The sequence below is a fragment of the Equus caballus genome, chromosome 15, assembly GCF_041296265.1.
Source record: "Equus caballus isolate H_3958 breed thoroughbred chromosome 15, TB-T2T, whole genome shotgun sequence".
Classification (NCBI taxonomy): Eukaryota; Metazoa; Chordata; class Mammalia; order Perissodactyla; family Equidae; genus Equus; species Equus caballus.
In genome coordinates this window covers 31575122-31600525 of record NC_091698.1, presented here as the reverse complement: position 1 = coordinate 31600525, position 25404 = coordinate 31575122, and the positions used below count along the sequence as shown (strand labels likewise).

Genomic DNA, 25404 nt, shown 5'->3' with positions numbered 1-25404 from the left:
TTCCCGAGATGGGCTGTGTCCCAGAAAGGACATGAGCCCTGGAGAGTTGTGACAGATAAACAGAGCTTTAAAGAGCCAGATTTTATTTCACGGCAGAAGAGACCAGAAAATTTCCACAACTAGGAGACCAGAGAGTTTCTACATCCTATCCTGATGTAGGTCATTGGTCGGCCAAAGCAGCCAGGTGAGGGCAGAGGGGAGAGGAGGAGTGGAGACCCTGGGAGAATAGGCTCAGCTTAAGGAGCTGGACGTGGCCGGGGATCCAGGCTAGGCTGGGATCCCAGAGTCCATGAGGAGCAGCTTCAACCTGAACCATGTAACCTGGGAGAAAACCAGTGGCCAGGCGGGACGGGGGGCGGGGTATGGAGAGCAAAGGTGAATCAGCAAGACGGGGCAAAGGGCCCAGTAGCCCCCACTGGCTTCTTGGGAAGGGGTAAAATCAGGATAGCGAAGGAGAACAGTGAGTCATGCTTCAACCAAGGGAAGCTGGATGGGGAACAAGCTGTACGGAGCGGCGACTGTGAACCTGCAATTCACACGGAGCACACACGTGAAAATTTCCTTTCTTAGGAGGGAAATCTTTTGTGCCCCATAAGGTGGCTCCTGCAGGTGCTCAGACACAGGAGACTGGCCAGAGGGATGGGAGAGAGAGAAGCCAGGCATCCCGGGGTGATGTCTCCAGCAGAGGGTTCTGGTTTGACGGCAGCATAGACCCACCCACGCAAGGGAAACAGACAGCGCTGGGAATGTCAAGAGTTTGAGGCCAGCCTTGGGGGCACATTTCACCCCCAGGCCCCTCCCCAGAAGCCCCAGAGGGAAACGAGGGTCTCTGGCTAAGTCCCTGCCCAGAGACCCCACCTGCTTGTTGGGTAATTCTTTGGGGTTCTCTATTGGAGTAGGTACTACGAGACTGGCAGCATCCGGCCTGGAGTGATAGGCGGTTCTAAGCCCAAGGTGGCCACCCCCAAGGTGGTGGAGAAGATTGGAGACTACAAGAGACAGAACCCTACCATGTTTGCCTGGGAGATCCGAGACCGGCTCCTGGCTGAAGGCGTCTGCGACAATGACACTGTGCCCAGCGTCAGTTCCATCAACAGGTGAGAGAGACAGCAGGCGGGGGCTGGGGCACCTGGGCGTTGGGGGAATCATGACAGAGACCTGAAGAAGGGCCCGGCTTGGTGGACTGGCCTGGGAAGGGGCCTCCTGCTGAAGAACCAGGCAGGAAGCACCCCAGGCGCTCGCTGGTGTCACCCCTCTAGCCTCCTCTAGTCTGTGTGGCACCCCCACCCCCACCCCACCTCTGCCCGGGGCTGTACTTTCTGCAGTTTCCTTCCTCATACACCACATCCTCTTTCATTCAATAAAAGAAGCTTCTTCTTGAATTGATCCTTTCCTGAGCCACAGGACCCTAACCCGGCCCTCATTCAAGCATTCACTCATTTGTTTAGTCATTTGGTTATTCACTCACCACCTCAGTCAATCAATTATTCACTCATTCTTTCATTCATACATACCTAATTTACTCATTATGTGCTAGGCCCTGGGGACACACAGTTCTTGTCCTTGCGGAGCTTACAGTCTAGTGGGAAGACAGACACTTACTGAGTACTGATCAAGTGGCCACACAAACAACTGTAAAAATGCAGCTCTAAGTCCTGCTAGGGAGAGGAACATGAGGGTATGTGAGCTAATATAAGGTGGCCTGATTTAGGGAGATTATGAAAAGATGCCCCTGAGTAAGAAACAGTGACTAAGAGTTAACTAGGTAAAAAGGGGAGCGAAGAGCTCTGAGACAGCATATGCAAAGGCCCTGTGGCTAATAGGAGTTTTACAAGAAGCTGAAAGAAAGCCAGTAGATAGAGATGAGGGGAGCATGAGGTAGGCTGAGGTGGAGATGTCAGCAAAGGCTGCCCTTCAGGGGCCAGGGGCCAGGTTACGTGTTCTTGCCTCTGACCTATGAGCAACGGGAAGCCCTTGGCAGACTTTACGCAGGAGGCTGACTTGCATTTCAGAAAGTCTGCTCTGGCTGCAATAGGGAGAATACATTAGAAAGAGTCAGGAGCAGGGGCCAGCCCCAAGGCTGAGTGGTTAAGTTTGCTCGCTCCTCTTCAGCGGCCCAGGGTTTCGCCCGTTCAAATCCTGGGCGTGGACATGGTACCACTCATCAAGCCACCCTGAGGCAGCATCCCACCTGCCACAACTAGAAGGACCCACAACTAAAAATACACAACTATGTACCAGGGGGCTTTGGGGAGAAAAAGGAAAAATAAAATCTTTAAAAAAAAAAAAGAAAGAAAGAGTCAGGAGCAGATGGGGGGTGCTAATGAGTGACCCTGGAGGAGAGTTGGTGTGGCACATACTAAGGTGCTGGCAGTGAGATGCAGAGAGGGATCAAAGCTCGAGAGGTTTACAAGGTCAAACCCACGAACCTGATGATGGATTTGACAGAGCAGGGAGGGAGGCAGATGCTAAGCCCCACCTCTACTTCTCCCTCTAGTGACTGATGGTACCAATCATGAAATGGGCACACTGGGAAGGACCAAGTGTGAGGAGGAAGGTGATGGGTTGATGGTGGACAGGTGGAGTTTGAGGTGCCTTTAAGACACCCAAGTGGGATCTCAAAAAGGTGATTGAATCTGGGGTAGTCATAACTCTTGGTCCCTCCTCTTCTCTCTACGACCTTTCTTGTCTTCCTTACAGAATCATCCGGACCAAAGTGCAGCAACCATTCAACCTCCCCATGGACAGCTGCGTGGCCACCAAGTCCCTGAGCCCAGGACACACACTGAGTGAGTGCTGAGGGACCTGCAGGCGCACCCGGCCCCTTGCACACACCTCCATCTGTACACATACAGAGTCACACGCAAACACGCCCACACAGACACACCCACCTGGGTGGACTGAGCCATTGCACTGGGACAAAGCCTTGCTGGGGTTCCAGGGAAGCGTCACTGAAATATTTCGGGGTGGAAACACATCAGGCAGCCCTGACTCCAAGAACCCCTCCCACCAGCAGGCCCCCTGACTCCTGCGTGGTGGCAGCAGAGGCTCTGGGGGGTGTCACTCCCACATCCTGACCCTCTCTCTCTCACCTCACTGCAGTCCCCAGCTCAGCCGTGACACCCCCAGAGTCCCCCCAGTCGGATTCTCTGGGCTCCACCTACTCCATCAATGGGCTCCTGGGCATTGCTCAGCCTGGCAGTGACAGCAAGAGGAAAATGGATGACAGTGAGTGTTGGGAGAACCCGAGGGCAGGTTGGGGGTGCAGGAGGGCAGTTTGCTCAGACTCTGATGGCAACAGAGGTCCCCCTTTATGGCCCAGGACTTTGTGGGTGCTCGGAACTCCCTGCCTGCTGCACATGGCCTGTCTCTAAGATGGCCACAGCCCAAGGCCCAGGAGCCTGGTCCTTTCCCTCCCTCCGAAGCTCCTCCACTCTGGCCTGGGGGGTGGGGGATGGGTCCCCTAAAAGCTTTCTCCCTGCCTGGGGACGCCAGGTGACCAGGACAGCTGCCGGCTGAGCATCGACTCCCAGAGCAGCAGCAGCGGGCCCCGCAAGCACCTTCGCACTGACACCTTCAGCCAGCACCACCTCGAACCACTCGAGTGCCCGTTCGAGCGGCAGCCCTACCCGGAGGCCTACACCTCCCCTGGCCACACCAAAGGCGAGCAGGTGAGAAGCAGACGGTGGGAGGTGAGCAGCAGTGGGCAGGGACTGGAGCGAGGCATGGTCTCTGAAAAATCCCTAATCAGCCTGCAGTCCTGCCACCAAAGCTACTAGAAGTTGCTTCATGGGCTCCGGGCGCGTGCTTCATGCAGCTTTAAGCCCCACACATGCTTTATTTCACCAGATGCTGGCATCTTCCTCCTCCTCTCCTCAGCCTTCCCTCACCCACAGCCTCTGCGCTTAGCCCTTTCAGGGAGAGCCACACAACCACATCGCGCTATCCTCATACAGGTAGTAGCTTCCCCAGATTGCAGGTCAGGTCCCACAACTCTAAAGCTGCAGCTCAAGGCCTGTGCACCATGATCTCAACCAGCACTTCTAGCCTCACCTCCAGCCGCTCATGCCTGCACACCCCATGATCCTGCATTACTCACACTCCTGAGCATGCCACTCTCGTTCACACCTCTCTGCCCTGGCACACCATGTGCCCTCCTCACAGAGTGCCTTCCCCCCACTTCTCTGCCTGGAAAAATACCACTCAGCCATTATGACTCAGCTCAAGCATCACCTTGCCCCTGAATCCTTCCCTGCCCCTCGGACATGCTCCATCTCTCCCTCCTCTGTGCTTCTGCATGTCCGACATGCGGCTCCCGATAACTTCACACTGTGCATCGTAATCATCTGGTGGACAGAGGTGGAAAGACACAGTGGGTTTCTTCAGGACAGGACAGCATCTTTTTTATGTCCAGCGCCTAACACTGTGTCCCTCTTACAATAGATACTCAATAGAGGTATGTGGAATGAATGAGTTGAGAAATCCAGAATAATAAATTGCGAGCTACAAGGGAATTATTATTTCCAGTGCACTGGACAGGTGAAATGGTTTATCTTGGGTTTGCTTCTGTGAAAAGCTGACAGAGATATCAGAGGTCTCCTGGAGCCCAACAAAGACTCCACAACCCTGATAGAACCTCCAGGACTGCTGACCTTTTGTTCATTATCTCTCAACAGTCACAATCTTCCTCCCTTTCACCTCACCGGGTCAACCAGCTGAGGAGTTTCTTTAGGGTGGTGTCTGCTTGCCCCTCTTTGCTCACACTGTCATTTGATCCGGGAGTGAGGCAAGCCCATACGCCTTTAAGATCTGAGTACGACAATGGCGATGATGCCAATAATCAGCTGAACCATTGCCAGTGACCGTCTGGACTGCTGGGCCCGTGCCAGCGCTGCAGCTGGGCAGGCAATCTGCGTCAGCGATTTTATCAGCCTGGGCTGTGGCAACCACGAGGGGTGCAGAGAAAGCTGGCCGTCAGCAGACCTGGGGAGAGGACCTGGTTGCTCATCTGAGAGTCAGCACATGGCTCCCGGGGGGAGATGGGGCCGCAGCAGTGAGCCTGCTGTGTGAGAAGGAGCCTAGAGTCCTGGTAGCATAAAGAAACCCTGCTGCTGAGCGCCCCCCCCTGCACCCACCGGGTGGGAGAGCTATTTCCCAGTTCCATACCTGAGCCCCTCCCAAGGGACCCTGCTTGAATACAAGGAGACCCTGAGACCCTGCAGCAAGCTGGCATACGTACATGGGGACTCGCAGAAGGAGAGAGTCTTAGAGCTAGAGGGACCTTGGGGACCGCCGAGTCCAGTCTTCCCATTTGCGTGGAGATAACCCAGGGCAAGGGAGGGTGGGGAGGGCTCGGGGAAGCAAACAGCTATTGAGCTCAGGCCTGCGGGCCCTGGTTTCATTCAGGCTGGCCCACTGTTACCTGTTTTAGATATGGAGTTTTGTGAGTTCTTATTTGAAGAGTGGAAAACCATGGAACTGCCCCAGCCCCTCATGCTACAGATGTGGAGACTGAGGCTCAGCAGCTCCCATCCATGATGCATTCCCTCCCTCAGTCAGTCATGGCCTCCCTGGCTTGGTGGCGAGGGGCAGGGAGAACCCCGCCTGTGCAGGGGCTCCTTGTGTCCATGCACACCCCTGGTGACTCTGACAGCACTGCCAAAGGAACACTCTGTGTCCTCTCACGTGGGCACGGGAAGGCCCTCCGGCCTGGGGAGCTGAGAGAGAAGCACAGGTCCTCCCACCTGACCTCAGGATGGGGCAAAGACACAGCCATCTTCCCTGTAAAATCAACAAGGGGGAAAGCATTCAACAGAAACGTCATGTGGCCTCATTTCTGGTTGCTACTTCACTGCCAGCCATAGCTGGGAGTCCACACAGCTCTTGACCCTCTATTTTACAAGTGCACCCAGAAAGAGATCAACAGAATGTGAATATTGTGATAGAGACCAAGAATTTTGCAGCTTATGACCCTTCATATAATTCTAAAATAATAATATCTATGGCAGCTATTGAGTATGTGTTACCAAGCGTTCTGTGCTAAGCGCTTAATACACACATATAAAATCTCATTTAATCCTCACGTCAGCCTAGTGAAGCAGATTCTATCATCCATGTTACACAGGTGAGCAAATCAAGGCTCAGAGAGGTCACAGAGACTAAAGCCTCTTGGTTGGTCATTGCAGAGCCAGGGTTCAAACTCGTTCAGTTGTAAAGCATTGTGCCACTCTGCAGCCCACTTCAAGTTCAATCCCAGGAAGAAATCCCGTCATCACTGGGAGGTTTAAGCCATACAGTGCAACATCACCAAATGTCTGACTACATAAGTTTGGGCTGTTTTTTTCTTTCACTGAACTGCCTGGATTTGAGAAAGCTATAAGATTTTGAGTAGATATGTGGTATCAAATCAACACATCCATAAGGCATTTTAAACTTTTCTTACTCTCTCTAGAAATTAGGTATTTTGTTCAATTTCATTAAGCCAGGCTCTAAGCCACTCCACCCTGCCTCGAAGCGGCCCCCTCAGAAGGCTTGGAACCGGAGGACCATTTAGTCAGTAATTGCTGCTACACAATAATGGTGCCCTAGTGGCCTCCAGAATTGACTGCAGCTTCCAAAAGTGCCCGGCATGCAACCGGAAAGTTCCGTGGCTCCTTGGAGAGCCAGGCTCGATGGAAATCACTGAAAATGACTGCCCGTAGCAGAGCTGTTATGTAACCACAGAGCATTCCTTGAGTTCAGTTTTGTTTCTCACATAGCGCGTTTGTGACGCGTGTGACCCACATGTAGGGAAGAAGCGTGTGCTTGTGTGTGCTGTCCCATCCCCCGGTGGGAGGGAGTCCTGGTGAGGGGCAGTGGACGCTTGCCGTTAATTGAACAAGTTCTTTTTGGAGGGAGCACCTTAGGAGATAGCCCTGCTCAGGTCAGGGGAGGCCGGGTGGAGTCTAAAATGAGGTCTTAACAAAGAAAACTCTCAGATCCTTGATCAAGAGTTTTTCAAAGAAAATTAACCCCAAGCATCACCTTCAGGCTGAACCTGCACATTTATGTTTGCCTGGATATGGAGAGAGAGGGGGAAGAAACCCACTTGTTCTGTTGGGGTATCATGTCTGCCGTTTTATTGAAGGAGAGAACACCCGGGTCAGAATCAGATGCCCTTGGGTCAGGCCCTGTTTCATATATACCTGGCACATATACCTCTCTGGGCTTCAGACTCTCCACGTGTAAAACAGACATAATATTGCTCGCCCACGTCACAGGGCCGTTGGGGACAATGGATCAGGATAACACAGGCAAAGCTCTAAGAGATGCCCTTTGCAAATGTAAGAAGTGCTCATGATGGTATCTGGTTAGGGCAGCGGTTGACAGCATGGGCACTGGGACCAGACCCTTAGGTTTGAATCCTGGCTCTGCCCCACAAGGGAGTGTGAAAAGTTTCTTGAATGGAGTGAAGCACTCAGTCCTGTGGGCCAACCGCTCCAGCCCTGCATGCTGTTCTCTGTGGGCCCAGTGTGAGGTGACCAGCCCTCCAGCCAAGGTGTGGCCCTTGGAAGGAGCGCTCCATCTGGCTTGCAAGCCACCAGCTGACATTGAATTTCAGGACTGCAGAAGGGGAAGCCCTGAGCCTGGGGGCTGGGAGAGAACAGTAGGGCTGTGAGTCAGAGAAAAAGAACCAATTAGGGGGCTGGCCCGGTGGTGCAGTGGTTAAGTTCGCACGTTCCACTTTGGCGGCCTGGGGTTTGCCAGTTAGGATCCCAGGTGCAGAGCTAGGCACTGCTTGTCAAGCCATGCTGTGGTAGGCATCCCACATATAAAGTAGAGGAAGATGGACACGGATGTTAGCTCAGGGCCAGTCTTCCTCAGCAAAGAAGAGGAGGATTGGCCGCAGATGTTAGCTCAGGGCTAACCTTCCTCAAAAAAAAAAAAAGAAAAGAATCTATTAAACATGCTAGGTGGAGTCAAGAATGAGCAGGAAGAAGGGGACAATGAGGAAGGGAATGCTTCCTGGGGAGACTGGGCAGCAAAGCCCTAAGGTGGACCACCAGGTCACTAGTTACGCCTATCCGTGGGGCCTCTCTGTGCGCTGACTTCTCTTTGTTCTCCAGGGCCTGTACCCACTGCCCTTGCTCAACAGCGCCCTGGACGACGGGAAGACCACCCTGACCCCTTCCAATACACCCCTGGGGCGCAACCTCTCTACTCACCAGACCTACCCCGTGGTGGCAGGTACGATGCCCAGAATCTCCTGGGCCAAGTGGCCCAGCTGCGAGGGTGGGCTGGAGGGCAGAGTGTGGCTGGCCTTAAGGAAGAAGATGTTAGGGCCCTGAGCCTGGAGAGGAGAGGTGGGCTTTGCTGGCTGGGCCTCAAGGTGGGTCAAGAGGGTCCTTACTTCTATCCTCGGCCCTCCTCCGCCTGCTCCCCTACCGCCGGAGCACACACAGTCCTCCATCCACACCAGGAGAGGCAGAGCAGGGAGGTCGAGCTTCTCTCTCCCCTCCTCACTCAACCAGAGGAACACGGCGAATCCCCGCCCACAACGAGACTCAGAGGAGCCGGGCCTGCCTGCCCCAGAGCCCTGCCCGCACCCTCCCCGCATCTCATGGCTTGGTTTGTGCATGTTCCCACCCCATCATCTCACACCCCTCTCTCCTTGTTGTCTCCCTCCCTCTGGCAGATCCTCATTCACCCTTCGCCATAAAGCAGGAAACCCCCGAGGTGTCCAGTTCTAGCTCCACCCCTTCCTCTTTATCTAGCTCCGCCTTTTTGGATCTGCAGCAAGTCGGCTCCGGGGTCCCAGCCGGTGCCTCGGTCCCGCCCTTCAATGCCTTTCCCCATGCTGCCTCCGTGTACGGGCAGTTCACGGGCCAGGCCCTCCTCTCAGGTACGACAGGGAGGTCCCGGGCCGTGCAGCTATGGCGGGGGGCGGGAGGGGGGTCCTCAGGGCCGGCCGCCAGTCCCCTGGTTTGGGTCCAGCCCACTCTCTGGCCCCCAGCGCTATCCACCATCCTCCTGTTCCCTTATTCCTCTGGCAGCTTTTGGAGGTGCGAAGATGCGATTCTCCATGCTGGCAAGTCAGGCCGTGGGAGGGGCAGGCACTTTGGGGGTGCCTGGAAGTGGGGTGCCTGGCAGCCTTCCAGCACCTTGCCCCAAGGCCCCATGGAAAAGCCGGGACCCTTAGGTCAGGAGCCAGGCCCTATAAAGCAGTGAACCCTTGGTCTGGGTAAAACATAAAAAAGAAGGAAAAAAAGAAAACTTTGGAGGGAGAAGGGCATTGGCTGTTTTGAGCCAGTTTCTGGATCCAATTTCTGAAGAAGACAGAGGGTCAGTCCCAGTTGGGTCTCCATAGTATGGTAGGTTGTACCAGCCTAATAGCATCACCCTTGGAGGACACTCAAGCAGAGTGACTCACCAACCTGAGAGATGGGGGAGGGGGATCTCCATCAGAAACCTCATCGGCCTCCAAACATTTAAAGCTGGAAGTGCCTTTGGGGCATCTAGACTAAATCTCTCCTTATACTGATGGGAAACAGGCCCCGGAGAAGGGCCTGGCTGAGGTCCCTGAATGGGCCTGTGGTTCCTGGCAGGGTGTGGTTCCTGGTTCGGCCTGTGTGCACCCTGTGGGTCAGATCTCTGCAGAGCTGGGGCTCCTTGGCAGAAGGACATTGGCCCGTCCAGCGAGGGCCTGAGCAGCGGCTGAAAGGGTTGAGGGTGCTTGGCTTGGGCAGGAAAAGGCTTGAAGAGGGGTGAAGGTGGGGACAGAGACCCCTGAGAGTCTTCACACATCAGAAGGGCTTCCACAGAGATGAGATTATTGTAGATGTGGGCCCAAGGCCTTGAGCCAAGACCCATGGAGGAAGCCAGATGTGGGCCAGCCCTTCTGGACCAGTGGTTTTCAAACTCATTGGGCATCGCAACACTGACTTGAAATGAAAGCTGTACAGAAGCCAGGTTTCCAAATCAGACAAATGAAGAGCTGCCCTGTTTGAAGTGGGGGCTCTGCCCCGAAAGCCCTTGGACTTGAAAACCACTACACCAGAAGAAGACCTCTACCCACCCACAGGGACCACAAGGTCATCTTATTCAAAGTTATCAAAGCTTTCTTATAACTGATGCTACATTTCCTGTCTGTCAGGCACCTAGGGTTTTTTTCTCTGTGCCTCCCTGCATCTAATGTGGGAGGTTGCCTTGAAAGGGGCGAGTGCAGGGGTAAAGGGTTAATAAAGGAAGCCCAGTGTGTGGGCAGAGAGGCAGTGTTTAAGGGTCTGAAGCAAAGAAGAAAAGGTTGACGCAAGAGTTCAGAATTTCAAAAGAGGGTGAAGTCAGTGGAGATGGGTCATTTGTTTTGACCAAAATGATTAAAGGAGAAAAACCCGTGAGCTGAGTGGAATGATGTCAGCCAGAGAAAATGGCATGGGGGAGGGGAAGGAAGGGCAAGCAGAAGAGGCCCCCCTCCACTATGAGGAAGACTGGCCCAGTCACTGGGTGAGCCTGCCTACCACATGCAAAGGCAGGCCAGGGCCAGGAGGGCGGCGCTAGGCAGGTAAGGGCTGAGGTGGCACGGAAAGGTTTGGCAGGACCAGCTGAGTGGAGAGGGAAGGACAGATGGCAGTGGGAAGCAGAGGGATCAGAGCACAGCCTTGGGTGGAACAGCCAAAGGCAAACTCCCTGCCCTGAAGTCCCTGTACCTTCTCCTCTCCCTGTCAACCTTTTAGGGCTTCAAGCACCCCCCCTCCCCCCATCGACATGCAGTCAAATCACAGGTGATGCTTCCAACTTGTATCAGCTCTTAGTTTAGCGGACACACCCACTCTCCGGACCAACTGCAGAAGAGAGGTCATCCACCCTATGGGACAAAGCAACCAGCAGCAGATACCCAGTGGTCATTCAGGCAGCAGGCAGCAAATACGCAGCATTGGCATGTCCTTCGGGCAGGTGGCCCCCAGAGCCAGGTTCAGCTGATGCTGAAGGACAGGGTGTGACCCCCCTGAAGGCCGATGGCCGACTGCGGGGCCCAGCCCGAGGGTTGAACATGCAGCACAGTGGCAGGGGCCCTGAGAAGAGCAAGCAGTGCCCAGGCTTAGAGAGACTGGGTGCAGGCAGGGTCCTCAGAGCAGGAAACAGGTCAGGGCTGCAGTTCACCAGCCTGTGGCTTAAGCCCACGATGGCTGGTGTCCATGCTGAGCCCAGGGTGTGGGCCTAGATCTCCTTAAAGACTGTCCACCTTTAGCCTCTGGTCAAGCCTCTGGACCTAAATACTTACCATGTGGCTGAGTCACATGAGCGGGCTGGGAGGACACAGTGGGGAGAAGGAAGCTTAGGAGGGGAGTCCGGGGGGCTGGAAACCTATTGAGGGAGGAAGAGGTAAATTTGAAAGAAAAGAAAGGAAGCCAAGACTAACTTACTCCCAGGTAATGCTGCAGGCTAGGAGGGAGGGAGGACCAGGTGAGTTTTCACTCCAAAATCAGCTCAGCCCTCGCCTAAAGGAGCCCTCCTCTGAGTGGCTTCCTAAGGACCCTCCCTGTGGTTTCCTGCAGTACCCTTGTCTGCTCCACTGAGTCTCTCCAGGGTTATTTCCTCTCCCAGCCTAGCCCCTCTGATAGAGCAATTTCCAGGGTGACTGTCCTTCTGGATCTCAGCTTCCCCCCAATCAGCCAAGAAAGAAGAAATCTCAGGGTTTGGGGAACAGTAGGATTGCCCCTAAGATTCCTCCCAGTTCCCTTCAGATGCCCCAGTCTGGGGTCCCAACACATGGGCCAAGAACAATATCGAGGCCGTCCTTGTCCGGGCTTTTCCAGGTCGTACTCCAGCTCAGATGATGAGAAAGCTCTGAGTTTGGTTTTATCATCAAAGAGTCGTTACCTGCCTCCATCCTTTTGTGCAAAATTATATTTAGTCCTGCCAAAGAGACTTCTGGATTGCCATAAATTCTCCTTGCTATCAGAACAAGATAAGGAATTGAAAGGAGGTCACGTAGAGGGCAGACATCAAAGGGACAAATAAAATTGTCTGAAATCACCTCTACCCTCTGAATTCCTCCAAGTCATGGTGTTCTGATCTTGGTCTCTTACCAATATTTAGAATATTTACCAATATTTCTGGAGTGCTAGTGTTTTCCTATAGAACCCCACTTCACAGCCAGTCAACATGGACCTGTGCCTATGTCAACTTCTTAAAAATAGGGCCATATCAAAAGAATATTTGAATGCAGAGGAGATGGAATTACAAACCAAAAGTAAACTTATGATGAAGAGCCTTAAAAATAAGTCAGTCAGTAAAAGAGCATGGTCAGGCCGTGATGGAGTGCCTCCACCTCGTGGCTTCTGTGTTCATTTCTAAGAAGGTTTACAAGGTTCTTGGCTTTTTGGAAGAAATCACATATTTAAGGAATTGAAGCGAAGAGTTTGTGAGACTGATAGGAGAGTTGAAGGCACCAGAGTCTGGGTGAGGGCTGTTCTAAAGAATTTGATTCAGAAACCTCTGCCCCACTGGGAGAAAATTAGGTGGCTAAGGGGAGACAAAGATTAAAATCTCAGAATACAGCGTTGTGAGGCTGAAGGATTCTGTTTCTAAGAGCAATTTAGGGGCTAAATTGTGGCTTAAGAGGAGCGTGTGCCCTGCTGCTCTGCCCACTGAGATGCAAAGCTCAACAAGCAGAAAAGTCAGGTGATATTAAGGGACAGGATGAGAGCAGGAGGAAGGGGAGTGTGGGACCACAGGGCTCCAGGGCCGGAAGGAGCCCTGGAGAGTACCTAGGCCAGCCCTGGCAAATAGGTGGCCAAGAACCAAGGCTTACCTCTAAATCCCCAACCCCAATCATGGTAGACATAGATGCAGCCTCAGAATCCTACTCAACACAGTGCACCAGGAAGTCCCTACCAATTAGTCAAGGAGTAAGGTGAACCCAATATACAATCTGTCATAATCTAGCTCCTCATGAGACAGACAAGAAGATGCAATTCAGAGAAATTAAATATTTGTCCCTCAGCCACAGTCTGGCCTGGTCTAAACCTCGCTTGCTCTCTCTCGCTCTCGCTCTCTCTCTCACTCGCTCTCTCTTGCTCTCTCTCTCCCTCCCTCTCCCACTCTCTCTCCCTCTCCCACTCTCCCTCTCTCCCTCATCTCTGTCTCTCAGGGAGGAGGAAATCGGGAGGGAAGAGGAAAGGGAAAAGGCATGAGGCCTGAATTAGCCACCACCCTCTTCCATCTCTCTCCTACACATGCCCCCTGCCCACCCTCTGTACTCCTCCTACCCTCATAGACTTTGTGTGGCTCCTGCCCTCTCTTGGGCTCCAGTACCTGGCCACATGCTTCATCTGACGGCCAAGGAGGCTGAGTCTGAAAGTTGATCATATTGCAGTCTTCCTCGAAGAAAGATCAGAAGAAAGGAAGATATACCAGACCTTAGTGTATCTTCTGCATCCTTCTCCCTCTACTTTGAAAGATACTAAAGTGCCCTTTCTTGCCTGCATTTCCAAACCTGCATTTGTTTGGACCCTGCATCAAGTGAACTGAACCCACCTGTAGAATTCCACTGGGTTCCACCCTGTTTGGTCCAGCAGCAGCCACAGCTGGACATTGTACTAAAAGTCAAACAAATTAGCGAGTGTGTTCATTTTTACCAAAACATTCACACTTTTAAATAATGAGCTCTGATGGCCCATTTCAAATAGGGTTTATTCTGTACGGGTTCCCTTGAAATGTAACACTTTATAGAATGTTTCCATTGCACTAATCAATGTCCACCTGTAGCATGAAATTCTTGCTCTGAATTATGTGGATAACATCATAGTAATAGTAATTAGGTACATAAGGCTTCTCTTCTTTTTTCCCCCATTTTGCATGTGAAGAAACTGAGACTTGGGGCACACAGGCAGCTGATCTAAGGGCACTTGGAAAATTAGCAATAGAAGGAGGATAGGGACCCCAGTCCTCTGATTCCTAGACCCTTCCCTCCAGAGGAAGGGCAGAGGTCCAGGAGGCTTGGTCTTGTTTGTTGACCCCTTAGGCTTGGCTCCAGATGCCCATCCCAGCCTATGCCCCATCTTGACTTAACGCGTTGCTAATTTAGCATTTTTGCTTGTCACTGTTCCCCCACATGCTCAGAAAAGTGCCTAGAACATCGTCTTTACTCAATAAGTGTTTGTTAAATGAATGAATTGTCTTCAGGAATCTCCAGAAAGAGGAATAAGGAGGAGTTAGTCACTGTGGTCTTGACAACTTATAGGGTTCTATAGGACGTATCCTTCCCTTCTGTCATTACTAGGCACCCCCTGAAGTATGAAGGACCTTGGGGGGACTGATGGGAGGGAAGGTGGACGGGCAGTGGTGTAGAGGGCATGGACTTGACAGGGGCTCACAGAGGCCCAGGTAAGTTCTGGGAGAAAAAGCCGCCCCCAGTGTGGAAGCGGCAGAGGCATTTGGGTAAAATGGTTGTGATCTAACATAGTGGTACATAGTGGTTCTCAGTCAGGGGTGATTTTGCCTCCTGGGAACATATGGTAACATCTGGAGATATTTTTGGTTGTCACACTGAGCGGGACTGCTACTGGTGACTCGTGGGTAGAGGCCAGGGATGCTGCTGAATATCCTACAGTGCACAGGACAGCCCCTCACAAAGCCATTTTGAGAGTGAAATAGGCATCATTAATAAATACACTGGATCTGTCCCAGTGGTCGTAACTGGGGCAGACCTGAGCAAATCAGGATGTATTATCACCTTGCCAAGAATCCTTGGGTGAGTGAGACTCTGATCAGGGCCTGCAGGACGTAGGGGCAGTGGAAGAAGGGGCATGGGTGAAAGATGTGGTTGTTGGCAAATGGTGTTTAGATGGAGAAAAACTCACCAGGTCAGGCAGGGTCTCCAAAATGGGAATGTTTGACTTTTCAGTGTAGAGGAAAAGTGGAGCCAGGGAAATTGGGACTTCACTGAGCTGCCTCATGTCACCAAGGCAAGAGTATTACCCACAAATTATAGATTAACAGAGATGGGTGTCTGTTTTGCTGAATATGGTTCTTTTCAGGAATGGAATTGACAGATGTGTGGTTCATGGTCATGTGTAAATGCTAAATATCTCTCCACCCACATCTCCTTTCTAGGTTAGGGATAGCCAGTGGGTTTCATGTCCCTTGCCGCTCTAATAGGTTGTATCCACCTGGGAGCCCAGGTTGAGGAGTAGGAACCCCCTCTCTGGCTCAGTGGAAAAGGATGCAGTGATTGATTAGCAATGTCTGCCATAGGTCCAAAAAAGGATAGTGATGGGCCAACAGGCCATCCCTATGTGTCCCTTCCTAGGGCGTTGTTCTTGGTTCTTCTCAGAGCTGGGGCTGAAAGGGATGTGAGCTTTGAATCCAGTGGTTTCTAATGTATTTATCTAGGCCAGCTGCTATGCTGTGTGCCCTGGTGGGTAATGAAGACTCAGAAGACGTAGCCCCCAGCCTCCCTCCAATACCATGACATTTCTGTGGATTAGTAAGATTCGTATAAATAAAATCATTGGAGAACAGGGAACAATCCAGGACTGCAATAACAAGTGCTCCCTGCATGGGGGAACCCGTGTCCTGTAGAAGACCAGACAGAGAGAGGAACTTGGGCTCAAAGGAGGGAGGAAGTGGGTTTGGAGAATGCCTTTGGAGAGAGTGGGCATGGCATGACGGAAGACTTTCTGAGCCTCAGGAGAGCAAGACAGTAAGTACCAGAGCCCACTACGGCCCAACTGATGACCGTTTGCTGTATTTTTCCAGGGCGAGAGATGGTGGGGCCCACGCTGCCCGGATACCCACCCCACATCCCCACCAGCGGACAGGGCAGTTATGCCTCTTCTGCCATCGCAGGCATGGTGGCAGGTAAGGGGAAGGGATTGGCCTGAGAGGGAACATTGCAAAGAGGAGGTGTTGACCAAAGGTAGAGCAAGAGGGGACAAGAGATAGGGTGTGTCCCATGCATAGACTTCCCGAAGGGCATTGAAGGATGGACAGAAGGGTGCATCTTCTTGTAAATGCCTGGAGAAAAGACTTCAGTTCAGCCCTGGCTCCTTAACTCTCCCCAGCTCAGCTTCCTTCTTCCCAGATACTCCTGCATTACACACCATGATGAAAAAGGAGGGGCTGAGACAGACCAATGTTGAAATCCAAGCTCTACCACTTCTCCCATTGATTCAGTGAACCCTGATGGAGAGCATGCTAGGGGCAAGCAAAATACTGTGAGCTAAACATAAGCCTGGCCCTTAAGCAACCTCTGGTCACCTAGTTATTTAAGTCTGATGAATCTTGGTTCACCCTTTCTGTAAAGTCTGAAGATGAATGGTGTTGGTGATGAGGACGATGAAGATGGTTGAAATATATCCTCCTTCGCACCCCACATTCCCTCAACCCTGAATGGGCAAGACCCACGTTTAGAGTGTGAGATGGCTCTGGGAGTATTTCTCCATCATCATTTGGGCTGTCCAGGAATCCTGCCTGCCAGTCATTTGGGTTTCTTTGTCTACCAGCGTGATCCTCACCCAACGGTGACCCAGGGTATCAAGGTCTGGACAAGTGAGGAGGACAAGGAGAATTTCTTTGGGCTAGTCTCACTCTTTTAAGAACCATCTAGGAAGATCCCAAGGATGGATAGGGTAGAATTGAGCCATTTCCACTGCCTAGGGAGGCCTGAGGACCTGGAGCTTCTGGAAGGAGCTCTGAATCAGGGCATCTGTAACCCCCATCCCAGCTCTGGGTCAGCCTCCCTGGCTCTGACCCCAGAGACTTAGCACATTTACCCAGGCCTCCTTCTCTCCCTCCCTGGCAGGGGTTATGCTTTGCCAGCTGCCCATTCTGGGTGCCCTGTGCTGAGGCAGGTGGGCTGGACTCTCCTGGGCAGAGGGAGGGGAAGGCAAAGAGAGGGAGGGAAGGAGGCTCTGTGCTCCCTGGGAACCTGCTGAGCTGGCACTTGTTGCTGCCTGGTTACCGTGGCGATGTGCTTAATGCAGCGTTGAAAATACAGAATACTGACTCCTCTCTCCCTCCTGGCCCCGAACTCCCTCCCTCCCTCCCTTCCTCTTCTGGAGCGTGAAATGAGATTGGTCAAGATAAAAAAGGAAAAGATTCGGTTATTTTTTTAAGAGTGTGGATAATGGGGCCTCTCAATCAAAATCCCAGGCTTCAGTCTGCTCCCCCCATCCCCCTTCCAACCTCTCCACCTTCCCCTGCCGCCTGCTTAGAGGAGGAGGAAGGAACAGAAAGCACAGGGCTTTTCTCTTAATTATGAGTCATTCCCCGGGGCAGGCCCAGGGCAAGGGGTTCCTGGGGCCCAGAGTCTGGCCTGTGAGGTAGATGGAAGGCTTGGGCCTCTCATCAAAGGCCCCTGGGTTATTTCCAGAAAGACTTCATCCTGAGTGGGTGTCGTGGAAAAAAGAAATAGCACACTACAGTATCCACTGCAAGTGAATTGCAAAAGGGAGGAGCCTTGCCTTGTATGATAGATGGGCTCCCAATAAGTTACATGCAAATCAGTTTTCAGAAAATGCAGTTCTATTTAAATATATCATCTGGTTCCTAGACACTCAATAGTGCAAATGAATTCTTAAGGAATTTGTTTTGTATAAAAATTATTTGTCCATCTCTTACCAGTGGCCGCAATCTCCCAGTTGACTGAATGAGGACTCCTTCCATTAAAATCAATAAACCTGCATTGAGAAGCTACAGTATACTAGGTACATGGTAAATGCTTAAAGCAAAGCATGCCAATAACATTCTTTAGTCAATTGTGGAAGGAAGAAAGCGATTATTTATTATGCCTTTCTGTGTACCTGACCATTCATAGATATAACTTTATTTCTTATTTAATCCTCACCATAAGATTGGAAGGCTAGTATTATCCTAGTTTTACATAGATAAGGAAACAAGCTTAGAAAAGCACAGTGGTGTTCTCGGGGTTATAACCATACTAACTGGCCGAATTGTTTGAACACAAGTATTTCAAACCTAGGGCTCCTTCTGCTACTCCACACTGCCTCCCGCTATGCCAGAGGTGAAAACACAAGCTATAGGAGAGCGACACAGCAACAGGACCAGGACATGGATTTCTCTTGTTCATTCATCTTCTGTTTTGCCTTCTAATTGTTGTTCTTGTTGTTCCTGCCCCGTTAACACAGTTAATGACCCTCACACCAGTTCTGGAGCTGAACTGACAGCTCCAGATAGATGGATCCATCCATCCATCTATCCATCTTTCCATTCATTGATCTTTACAAACATATTTCAATACATCCATGCATCTTCTCATCCATTCTTACATCCTTCCATTATCCATCCTTCCATTCTTCCATTCTTCCTCCTTCATTCCTCCATCCTTCCATCCGTCTTTTATTCCATTCATCATCCATCATCCATCTATCCATCCTTCTCTCTATCCATCTACTCATCCAGCCATCCTTCCATCCATCCATCCTTCCCTACATCAGTCCTTTCATCTATCCATCTTTCTATCATCCGTCTGTCCAATATCCACCCTTTCATCCATCCTCGCATCCTTCCATCCATTCACCACTTTTTCACTTAACAAATTATTGGTTGAGGATCGACCATATGGGATGCTGGTGATGCAGCAATGAACAAGACAGGTGCCTCTCTCTATTCATGGAGCTTAAAACCTAATAATGGAGAAAAAAACATAGTAAACAAGTCAACAAATGAGTCAACAAGATAATTTCAGATACTGATAAGTGCTAGGAAGAAAATAAAATGGGATGATGTAATAAAGAGCCACAGGGAGAGGAGATAACTACTTTAGATTGAGTGATCAGGGGAGGCCTCTCTAAGAAGATGTTCAAAGTGGTCAGCCAAGTGATAAAACTGAGGCAGACCATCCCCAGCCCAAAAGAACAGCAAGTGCAAAGGCCCTAAGGCAGGAACTAATTTAGCATGATTGCACACACCAAGAAGGTGAGTATATCCAACAATAGTGAGTGAACGGGGAAAGCACCACAAAATGAGGAGATGTTGGTAGTGGCTGGGTCAAATTTTAAAATTACTTAGGCTGCTGGGAAACAGGTTGTAGACAGTTTGAGAGAAAGCACAGAGACCAGTTGGGGGAGGGACAATTGCAGTAGTTCATGCAAGAGATGACAGTGGCTTGGGCTAGAGAGATGGCAATGAAGGAGGAGAAAAGAGACACTTAGGATATATTGTGGTGGTAGAGCCAACCAAACTTGTTGGTGAATTGGACGTAGAGATTCAGAAACAGAGGAAACAGGATGACTCCTAGGTTTGTGGCTTGGGAAGCTGCGTGGATGGTGGTGGCAAGTATATAGGTGGGATACCAGGAAAGGAAGAAGTGGAGTACATGGTAGGTAGGAATCAAGAGTCCTCTTGGGCCACATTAGAGCTGAGATGCCTCCTGGATACCCAGTTTAATAAGTCACTAGGCACATGATATATGTCTGAAGTCAGGAAAGATGCCTGACTAGGGCATAAATTTCAGCCATTGTACAGAGCTGTTATTTAGTGCCAAGGGATTAAACAAGATCGCTAGAAGAGAATGTGATGGAAAATCACAGAAGGCTCACAAACCAAGTCCTGGGGTTCTTCAACATTTAGAGGTCTAGCAGAGAAGGAACCAGCAAGGAGAGTCAGTAGGAAAGGCCAGTGGGTGAGGAAACAAACCATGAGAGCGGGCATCCGGAAAGCCAAAGGCATAGAGGGAGTGATGAGCTGAATCAAAGTGGGCTAAGAGGGTGATGGGCTGGAGGACATAAAAGTGACCATTGGAATGACCGGGATAGAGGTTGCGAGGGTTTGAGGGGATCAGCACTGGCCTTACTGGAGGGCTATGAGGAGGTGAAGGCAAACACCATGGAGCAGAGAAAGGGGCTGGTAGCTGGAGAGGGATGTGGGGTAGGAAGAGGATCTTTAAAAGGGAAGATAGCAGAGCATGTTCATCGGCTGAAGGGAGTGATGTGTTAGAAGGGGAGAGATTGATGACGCAGAAAAGAGAGGGGATAAATTCTAGGGCCAAGTCCTTGGAAAGGTGAGTGGGGCTAGATGCAGAGCAGAGGATGGGTTGGCCTTTCTTGGGGACAGGGACATTTCATCTGCTATGGCTGCAGTAGGTTGACAGATCAAGTGGTGGGAAGATGCTGCACCCAGGGTGTACCTACCACCTCCTGAGCCTATCCCCTACCCCAACTTCTGTGTGACTGAAGCAGATAGGTACTCGGTAAGCGTGTGTTCAATAAATGAGTGTACGAGTGAGCAAGTGAGTACCTGGCTAAGTGACAAAATGAGAGGGCAAACTCATTATATTTTCCGCCTCTCTTCTTGTCCTTTAGAGCCGGCAGAGGGTTGGCATTGGGTGGAGTGGGATAAAGACACAGGGGCCCTTGCTGTGTAGCCAGCACAGAATCAGCTTCCTCCACGGGTACACTGAAACCAGGAGATGTGGGGTACAATAGCAGTAAACGAGGCAATGTGCCCTGTGGGATATAAGAAAGAGCACTGGAGTAGGAGCTAGGGGGCCGGGGTCTACAGCAGGCTCTGATTGAACATGTGGCCTTGGGCAAATATCTCTCCTTCCCTGGGGAGCAGTTTCTGCATTTGTGAAATAAATGGTTGGATGAGTTCATTTCTTAGTTTTCTTTTCTTTGCTCTCTTCTTTCCTCCCTCCTTTTTTTTTTTTTTTTCTTTTGAGGAAGATTAGCCCTGAGCTAATATCCGTGCCCATCTTCCTCTACTTTGTATGTGGGACTCCTACCACAGCATGGCTTGACAAGCAGTGCATAGGTCCACACCTGGGATTCGAACTAGCAAACCCCAGGCCGCCAAAGCAGAACGTGCGAACCTAACCGCTGCACCACCGGGTGGGACCCTCTCCCTCCTTTCTTTTGCATTTATTTTTTTGTGTGCCTGATCTGTGTTAGACTTGGTCACACCCTAAGCCTGTCACTGACTGCCTACAAGGAACGCATTCAGTAGCCCTCCTCTGCTTTAAGCTCCTCCTCCTCGCTTCCATTCCTCCTGCACAGATGCCTACTTCTCTGGAAAGATGGCAGCCTCCACTGACCCAAACCCAGGCTTTAAAACTGGTTAGGTGACTGATTTGAGCCTCCATTGAGCTTTATTTTAGCACCTGCTTCATGGGAAAATAATAGAAAAGCTAGCATTTCTTGCTTAGCGCCATGCAATGTGTATTTAGTTCTCACTGAAACCCCATGAGACAGAGACAGTAACTTGCCCCATTTTACAGACGAGGAAACCAAAGCTCGGAGAGGTTTAGTGACTGGTCCAAGGTCACACAACCAGGAAGTGGGGAGCCCCGGGATTTGACTCCAGTCAGGCCGGCCCCAGGCCAGGCAGTTTCAAACCTCCCTTCCAGAGTCTGGCAAGGAGAGCAGCCCCAGAAGGCACTTAGCTCACAGCGGCAAGTGAGTTTCTAAAAAGCAGTGTGGACATTCATCGGATCTCAGGGTTGGTGGCAACCTGGCTTTGTAGAGAGAATTGCCTCCTCAGTGCGTAAAGGGATTATCTGGATTTTAGAGTTCAGAGCCCCAAGGTCAGGTTCTGTTCTGCCATTTACCAGTAGCGTGATTTGCCGCAAACTGCTTAATCAAGCTGCACTCGTTTCCCCTTCTGTGAATTGGCGGTATTGACACAGGCTTCGTTGGAGGGCTGGGAGCAGAAAGGGGCGTAGTGGGTGGGAAAGCGCTCTGCCAACTCTCAGCTCCCTACCAAGTACCAGCGGTCATGGTGGTGGTCGGCTTGACGTTGTTGCTGCTATTCAAGGGAATGCTTAAATCATTTCTTTGGTAAATAATTCCTCTGGTAAAACCAAGAACCCACTCACAGGATGAAGTGATCTGATTTATTTTGTGTAAATTCGTGCACTGAGTTTCCTTAAAGTGGCAGACTTGGGATGGGACAACAAGCCCCTCAGAGCAGGTCCCAAGATGTAGAAACTCCAAGAGGTCGGTGGCCCCCAGGGCCCTCCCTCCCCTCCTCCCCTTAATCCTCAGCATCCCCCACCACACACACCCCTCCCTACAAACTCGGACCTAGGGAGGCTAACAGGTTTATACATCCTGATTACTTCTATGACCTCTGACCCCCCTTATCCCTACTGGCCCCTCCTGGAAAGCCCCTTCCTCAGAAGGTCCAGGCAGCAGTAGAAATGGTTAGAACCTGGGCCCTGGAGTCACAGCACAGCTTCCAGACCCCACCAAACCCTCTGGCTCTGTGAGCTTCTGCAGAGCTCCAAGCCTCAGTTTCTTCATCTTAAAAATGGGCATAATGATGACATATACCTCCTGGGGTTCCTGTGAGGGCTGAGCTTGTCAGGGCAGTGCCTCCAGTACCTGGCAAAAAAGGCACTGTCCAAAATGGTGCAGGCAGAGGGATCCCGAAGGTTGATGGAGGGGCCTTCTGAGCTCCACTGTCCCTGCCCTGGCTCCCCCGTCCCCCAGACCTTCTCTCCCACCCTCAGCCCTACCTTGACGCCCTCCACCTCACAGCCCTCACCTGTGTGCCTCCAACAGGAAGTGAATACTCTGGCAATGCCTACGGCCACACCCCCTACTCCTCCTACAGCGAGGCCTGGCGCTTCCCCAACTCCAGCTTGCTGAGTAAGTCTCTCTGCCTGTGGCGTGGGGTGGGGGTGCAAGGCTGGGCCAAGAGGTGTCTGAAAGCTGGGAGGCCCTGGGTTAGATGGAGGGCCTGGGGAGACTGGTGTTATTTGTAATCCAAGCAGGTCGAGGGAAGACAGCGTGCCAGGTTGTTGAGGGGAAGAGGGCAGAAACAGAGACTTCCCTGTACCGTTCTCCTACTCCCCAAGGCCATGGCTATGAAATCATTCTTTTATTTAAGATTCAGGGCTCAGGTCTTGGGAGGGCAGGAATGGACTCCAGAAAAGTCTTAGCGTGGACTCCCTGCCTTCAGGGGCTTACAGTCCAGCAGCAGCAGACACTGATGCAGGCGCCCTGCAGGAGTGCCAGCTGCCCTCCTGCCTGGGAGCCTGCTGATTGCGAAGAATGCCATCCTGTTGCCCACATTGTGAGCCTAAGTGGCTCACAAATACTCATGATTCAGCACCAAAGCCCTTACACAGGAATCCTTTGTTCCACCACGTTCCTGATATTTGGCTTGAGATGTGGACAGCATTCAGGGTCGAGGTCCAGAGAGTGAGCTGTGGTCTGCTCTTCACCCTCTCTCCCCCTGGGGCCTGGGCTGGGTAGAGAGGCTTTTAGGAAACCAAGCCCCATAAGTGGGGAATTTCAGGACTCCTACTAGAGTCTCCCTGAGTGATGACCTTGAGGGTCTCAGAGCAAACCTGAGCCAGAGAGAAGCAGTGGTGCAAGTGTGGCTGGGCACCATCACAGGCCTGGCAGGACCATCCACTCCCCAAGATCTCCCTCTCCTCGCATTACCTCCTGGCATTCCAGAAATGACCGGGAGTGTAGCTGACCTCTGCTCTGTTTGCCAGATGGGTTCAACCCCAAGCCGCCTTTCTGTTCAGTTTAGCCAGAAAGGATGAGGGCTCTGAGACATGCCGGGGGTCGGAGCACCTCCCCGAGAGCCTCCCCGCGCTGCGCATCCTGCAGGTGTGCAGAACCTCCTCTGGAGGCCCTCAAATGCGCACCCTCCTTGACCAGACAGGATTCTAATCCCCCTGGTTCCCCAGATCTCTGACCTCGCGCTGTTGGAGCAAGGCTAGGGAAGACCTCAGTGATCCCCCAGTGTGCCTGGTTCTCCTGGGTTCCAGATGTAACTGCTCTCTGTTGCCCTCTCTGTGAAACAAGGGTGTTGAAGGTCAAAGCAATGATGGGGGTGGGGCAAGAAGCAATCGTTCTCGTTCTGGCCAGAAACTCAAAGGTGAGGCCCGAGAAGGAGGAAATAGGGCCGGAGAGGAGTTAATCTTTGATGATCAGATAGGCCAGAGGGATAAATGATTAACTCGTGCTGTCTTAAAGGTTAGCAGATGCAGGGGAAGGCTATGGTGCAATTTCCCCTTCTGACCAGCAGTCTTGTTGTTTTTTTTAACGTGTTCAGGTTCCCCGTATTATTACAGCTCCACATCAAGGCCAAGCGCGCCACCCACCACTGCCACGGCCTTTGACCATCTGTAGTTGCCATGGGGACAGTGGGAGCGACTGAGCAGCAGGAGGACTCAGCCTGGGACAGGCCCCAGAGAGTCACACAAAGGAATCTTTATTTATTACATGAAAAATAACCACAAGTCCAGCATTGAGGTTCACTCCCTGTGTGGTTGATTTAACGAACCATGAAAGACAGGATGACTTTGGAGAAGGCCAAACTGTCCTCCAAGACTCCTTAATGCAGGGCAGAAGTCCCTGGGAGAGGGCCGTCCCATGCCAAAAGACACAGAACTGGAGGAGATACATGGAGAGAAGAGAAACAGCCGAGGAGCTTGAGAGAGATGGCGCACGGGTCCCATGATGGGCTTACGGGCACACAAAGGCCCCTTTGTGGCTCTGTCATCAACATGCTGTAGAGTGGGCTGTACACACTACCATGCAACCCATGAGCCACAGCAGGGTGTGAAGCCACTACCCCACAGCCACCCTGAGAGTCACCTCCCTCCTGCCCCCGAGCTGAGGCTCTGGCTGGCCAGCTTCTCGACTCAAGCTTGCTTGGCTCTTGCTGCACCTCCTTCCTGGCCACAGGCTGAGGGCTGAGTCGAGTCAACCAGAAGCTCCACCTGGTGGTCAGTGGACCTGCCTTTTGCCTGCTGCCGTGAATGTACAAGCACACCTCTGGTTCTCCTCCCATGGAGCATCCCTCTGGCAGCTGCCGGCAGCCAGACCAGCCTATTACAGCTTGAGACAGATGTTCCGAGGGTCCCCGGCTCCTGGGAGCTGAGGTGCAGCCCTGGCCTGGGCAGATCCCAGCAGAATTGCTGGAGACCCGCTTCCCTCTCCCCATGGCCCCTCCCAAGCCAAGTGTGCTTCCTGCAGCCCAAGCCCACGGCAACCCCCAGAAGCCAGCAACGGAGAGTCCCTTCCTGGCCCCCGCAGCTCCTGCCCCCAAGGCCTGCCTGTAAATACTGTAAATGAAGCTCTGTTTGGGTCAAGCTTCCCTCTTTCCACCCCTAGACTTTGGCTTCTCAGTGAATTGTCTCCCTGCCATGTTGGGCTTCTTTCCTGATGCTTCTTTCTTTTTTTTAAAGACAGGCCACCATTGCCACATGACTCAATAAACCATTACTCTTCGTCTCAGGCTTTGGGGTCAGCTGGGGAAGGAAGCATCCCTGGATGGGGCTCTCTCCAGAGAACCTCCGAGCCCAGTGGCCAATGAGCTTACTTTGGGGCCAGGAGTTACAGGACCATCTGCTGCCTGGGAGTCCGACGAAGCATTTGCTTTCTGCCCTTAATAGATATTTGACGCTGGGCAAACCACTTATCCCAAGCTTAGGTTTCT

General features: G+C 51.9%; 1 protein-coding gene across 11 annotated transcripts in view; it reads left to right on the top strand.

Annotated features, from left to right (window-relative positions):
• PAX8 (paired box 8) overlaps positions 1 to 25199 on the top strand; it is a 59083-nt gene extending 33884 nt beyond the window's left edge. The window contains exons 4-12 of one of the 11 annotated variants that reach the window (XM_023618752.2): positions 900 to 1097; positions 2701 to 2789; positions 3103 to 3228; positions 3496 to 3671; positions 8106 to 8226; positions 8754 to 8881; positions 15742 to 15843; positions 22506 to 22592; positions 24016 to 25199. In XM_023618752.2, coding sequence (XP_023474520.1) covers positions 900 to 1097; positions 2701 to 2789; positions 3103 to 3228; positions 3496 to 3671; positions 8106 to 8226; positions 8754 to 8881; positions 15742 to 15843; positions 22506 to 22592 — 1027 coding nt within the window. In that variant the 3' untranslated portion in view covers positions 24016 to 25199. Of the gene's footprint in view, positions 1 to 896; positions 1098 to 2700; positions 2790 to 3102; positions 3229 to 3495; positions 3672 to 8105; positions 8227 to 8674; positions 8882 to 15741; positions 15844 to 17965; positions 20489 to 22505; positions 22593 to 24015 lie in introns of those variants that run through there. The other 10 variants (XM_023618750.2, XM_023618751.2, XM_023618749.2 and 7 more) reach the window with 10 other exon arrangements.
• Positions 25200 to 25404: the final 205 nt, after the last annotated feature.